Source organism: Populus trichocarpa, chromosome 11 (genome assembly GCF_000002775.5).
Source record: "Populus trichocarpa isolate Nisqually-1 chromosome 11, P.trichocarpa_v4.1, whole genome shotgun sequence".
Lineage (NCBI taxonomy): Eukaryota > Viridiplantae > Streptophyta > Magnoliopsida > Malpighiales > Salicaceae > Populus > Populus trichocarpa.
In genome coordinates, this window is record NC_037295.2 from 14521628 (window position 1) to 14526122 (window position 4495).

General features: G+C 37.1%; 1 protein-coding gene across 2 annotated transcripts; it reads right to left on the reverse strand.

Moving 5' to 3' along the window:
- Positions 1-745: 745 nt before the first annotated feature.
- LOC7460800 (D-amino-acid transaminase, chloroplastic) lies at positions 746-4154 on the reverse strand. Of its 2 annotated transcripts, none has more exons than XM_024611479.2 (5): positions 3941-4154; positions 3732-3802; positions 2152-2327; positions 1319-1992; positions 746-992 (listed from the first exon to the last, which is right to left on the reverse strand). In XM_024611479.2, the coding sequence occupies exons 2-5, from the start codon at positions 3795-3797 to the stop codon at positions 892-894; spliced, it is 1017 nt and encodes a 338-aa protein (XP_024467247.2). In that variant the 5' UTR covers positions 3798-3802; positions 3941-4154; the 3' UTR covers positions 746-891. The 2 variants fall into 2 exon arrangements, with proteins under 2 accessions (XP_024467247.2, XP_002317480.2); XM_002317444.4 differs by having other exon boundaries at positions 3923-4154.
- Between the last annotated feature and the right edge of the window lie 341 nt (positions 4155-4495).

A 4495-nucleotide genomic window follows, 5' to 3' on the forward strand; every position in this document is an offset into this window, starting at 1 on the left:
CCCTTCTGAGTTCTCCTATTCTCATACAGAGAGAGCTTGTTGGTAGAGCTGTGTCCAACTATTGGCTTAGATAAAATATCAAGACTGGGTTTTTCCTTAGAAAGGAAAGGCAGTCATGGATGCTTGTCGATTCATGATTGTCAAGACATCATTCTATGGGTTGGGTGGGATGGGGAAATTTGTTTTCATTCTTGTGAGAAATAGAGAAGAGCTGGGAGTTGTTCTGCAACAACACATAACTTCTGGCATCATCTGTGGAGATAGTTGGTGGCATCATTGATGCTATATCAATTGAGACTCCTTTCTTTTTTTACAAGCTAAAAACAAAGATAAAACAACTAGGTTCAGAGAAAACACAGAGAATAAAAAGCAAGATCTGCAGCAGAGAAGGCATACAGCAACTGCACAGCATGCGGATCAGATCAGAGAGCTAATATAGACCACCACTGGGCTGGTAAACCAAGAGCCAGTAGCATGGATGTTAAAGCCGAGTTCAAACATGATAAAACTGGTTTTAATTTTAAAGTAAGTATTGAATGATAATAATATAATTTATCATCAATGACAACGATATTTATATTTTATATTTAAGATTCTCATTAAATTCATACTAGTTTTAATTTTCATTTTACTTATCATTATGCATTCTTGGTAAATGCTACCATTATATATATATAGACACAGTCGACAAAAGAGTGCATCACAAGAACTTGGCCACAAAATACTCCAAGTAAAACAAAAGAAAGACGAAGCAAACTTGAAAATTTTATTCAACATAACATGAACCATGATTAAACAAAGCAAGCAATTTCTGAGCCATGCGACTATAAGCAATGAGAGCCAAGAATCTTAAATCCTTTCTCCGGCCTCACTGATTGATCTGTATGAGGTTCACTCCTCGTAAGGAACAGGAATCCTCAGGGTGGCAGGGCCAGCAACCATGTCATCCCAAAGAAGATCAGAGAGTGCCATTGTCAGCTCTCCCACCTTCCCTGTTCCCACATGAAAGAAAGAAAAAGTTCTGTAAGAATGCAGTCATAGTTAAGCATCTAATCCATAATTACTCGAGTGATTAATCTATATATATATATATATATAGGGCAGCCTTAAACAATGATTGCAGCATATATAAGTATGTACTCGATGCACCAATGATATGGAAAGTTTAGTCTTTCCAGGCACACCTTTAAGAGGCAGGACACTCTTGGTGAAAATATAATATAATATAATATAATATGTTGTGAATAAAGAGCATCCAAATAAAAGGCCTCCATTAACCAAAAAAAAAAAAAAAAAGTAAAGAGGATAGTTGTGTTACCGTCTCCTATAGGTTGCTCATCCCACATGACAATTGGCAATATAGGAAGTGTGCTTCCGACATACATCATTTCAGCAGCCCCTTTGGCTTCCTCCACAGTAAGATTTCCAGTTTTAACACTTTTTAATCGCCCTTGCTCGATCAATTTAGGCGCTAGCTGAAGAAGCCTCAATGCAGTGCGTCCGCTCAGGATTTTGTCGAAAATAGGCAAGATAAGCTCCTTATCTTGACTTATGAAAGCCACATTCACATTTGGACCCTCTGCAATATAGCCTTCCTCATCAATCCAGATGGAGGCAAATGCTCCCTGATCTTCAGCTTCCATTACTGATAGCACATTCGGGAGGTAGTTCACATTCTTCATTGTTGCAAACATAGGTGACTTCATAGGGATTGTGGATGTTATCACTTTAACCCCTTCTTTGCGCTGAGAGAAGTCCTCATCAATGACTACAGCATAGAATGCAGAAGTTGGACAACCTGCAGGCGAGAGTAAGAAGTTTCCAGGACCTGCACTTAGCCAGTATCTTAGAGTTCCTTTCTTGCATTTAGATGCCGCAGCCAATTGAATAAGAATGCTTCGAAGAGTTGAACAAGGGAAGGGAGAGGCTATCCTTGCTTTTGATGCTGATCTTAAAAAGCGGTCTAAATGAACATCCAGCTCATACAGATGCCTGCATTAAACAAATTGTTTAATGATCCTATCCCCAAATGCATTCTCGAAAGGAGCAAACTAGGAAGCATAAGTTAGAATCCTAGAATTGCAAGTTATTGCAGAGAGCAGTCTATGACATGCATATGGATGTTAAAGAATACAAAGGCATTATGCATACCCATCAAGAATGATAGCCGTATCAAACACACCATGCCCTCTATGAACCATGTGATCATCTATGGGTATTACCATCATTGCTGGATCGAGAATAATTCCGCCATATACACTGGAATACATTGCTGGGTATGGTTGCTTTTTCACTGAACCCCACTTCTCATGCAGGCTTTCAAGCAACTGATCGATACAATAATTAAAATGAAAAGGGAATTTGAGTGAATGGTAATAAATAGAAGGAGGAGAATGAATAATACAGATATGCCACTTAAAAAAAATAAGGATCACTCTGCAATTGCTTTCGAGTGAAGGCTGTCATGTATTATTTTTGCAGTTGCAATCTTTCTTGTACCAGCATAATAAAACAAAATCTCTGCTAGTAAGAGCACGACTGACCATAATCCTATGGAAAATCTATTTTATTGGGATAAAGTTACCCTTTTCAATATGTTGACATCCTGATATGCATATGGCCAAACTTTTGATTGTCAGTTGATGAACTCAACAACAATAATGGTCACTCCACCTTGGGATTATTTATCTTTCTCCTATTTGGACTTCAGAATTTACACCAAGGATTCTTGCCACTCTTTTATCATGGGAGTCCCGAAAATTTATCCTGGGACGACTTGCTAGTTGCTAATAGTAGATAGGATATATATCAGTATCTCATACAAAGGCATAATAAAGTCCATTTTCTCATTGTAATTTGCCAGGATATCCCTCAGAATTGTTTAAAATCTTGGTTTAGTCAATTATTTGCCTGCCACTAGATGTTAGATCGGCAAACAAGCTCATTTGTTTTTCAGCAAGTTTCATAGCATGCCGTATTATGATAATTATTACAAACCAGAAAGCACTATAGCACTTGATAAGAGGACTTGAACATGTACTTTTTCCCATGAACTGGATCTTTCACAGGGAAAAGGTCAGACGGAAAACGGATCCACTCTTTTACTCTGCAATTTGGGCAGATAAGGACTGAGGGACAAGGAGCTACACCCAGAAGCTAAAGGAATTTCTGGATTGCTCTTGGGACTCTGTATAATCCGTAGGTAAATGACAAGCTACACTCACTTTTTTGCCCCCTCTAAACACTTGCAACAGCTAATAAAACAAGATCCGTGAGCACTTGTTTTGATGGGGCTGTTAATCTAGAGCAATACTGTCTTACACACTATAGACCAGTTTGAGAGTTCACGCAAAAATCAACAAATGCCAAAAATGCATTCTTCACCGGTCGGAATTTTTCTGTCTTTTCATTTTTTTTAATCTCCAGATCATAGGAACACCAAAGCATTATAAACAATACTCCATAATCATCTAATCATGGAACAAAGAAATGTTTTTGCACTCAGTGGACATGCTTTTATGCTACTTCATCACTTATTCAGAAAGAAAACTACTAAAAAGAGGTGTCTATGCGATACTCCATGAAAAATCATTCAAACAGAAGAAAACAATCCATTGCTAATTGTTATATAAGATCAACAAAAAACCACCAGGCTAGAGAAAAACATACCCAAACATAAAATAAAGATCAAGTATATATGTAAATAAAATATGGGGAGTAGAGTTTTCAACCTCTGAGGATGATGAAAACACGTGAACCTTGATACCACTTCCACTTTCAACCTCCAAGGAAGCCATCGCACCTTCAAAACAATCAAGAAAACACAAAAACACCGAATAAGCTCAAGAATTCATCAGAAAACACCAATTGAAGGCCAGAATTATTAATACAAAAAAGGAATTATGGAAGGTAAGGAAGTTGCCAGATTGATGTGCCGTACGTGAAGAAGCAAAGAAGGCAGTGAAAAATAAGTGTCAACAAGAGATCTGAAGAGATAATCACTGAGACGATGTGAGCCGTGTTTATAGTGAATGCTGCAGTGGTGGTTACTTTAAAATAAGGGTGTCGTAGGAGGTGGTGGGTGGAATCCATTTTTCTATTAACTTTTGCAGTTTGTCTTGCAGTGTTTGGAGAGTGTACGAGATTTCAGACAGAATTACGGCTCAGCTTTTGTTTGGTCTCGTTTGGATATTTTTTTTTTATTAATATTAATGTTTGAGCTGTATATATGAATTAATTTATCTCAATTAATTTTATAAATTCTAAAGTTAATAATTATCTAAACCTTTATTTATTATCATATTAATAATTACAAGGATTAAACTCAAAAAAAAAAATTAATTCTAAACTTTTAGTATTTGACCGCCTGCTATATGGTTACGTTTTGGAATCTTTTATTGGATGGAAGATGTTGCTGATTAGGTTTGACTATGTAAGCAGGGGCCAATAATTGGTGGGTCCAAAATGAATGTGAAGGCTACAGCTGTTCACTTAC

Excerpts from the sequence above, each read along its gene's own strand:
- LOC7460800 (XM_024611479.2), bottom strand. The coding sequence starts at position 3,797 with ATGGCTTCCTTGGAGGTTGAAAGTGGAAGTGGTATCAAGGTTCACGTG. Across the intron at positions 2,328-3,731 it reads TGTTTTCATCATCCTCAGAG|TTGCTTGAAAGCCTGCATGA; the intron begins GTTGAAAACTCT and ends TGTATCGATCAG. Across the intron at positions 993-1,318 it reads TGAGCAACCTATAGGAGACG|GGAAGGTGGGAGAGCTGACA; the intron begins GTAACACAACTA and ends ATGTGGGAACAG.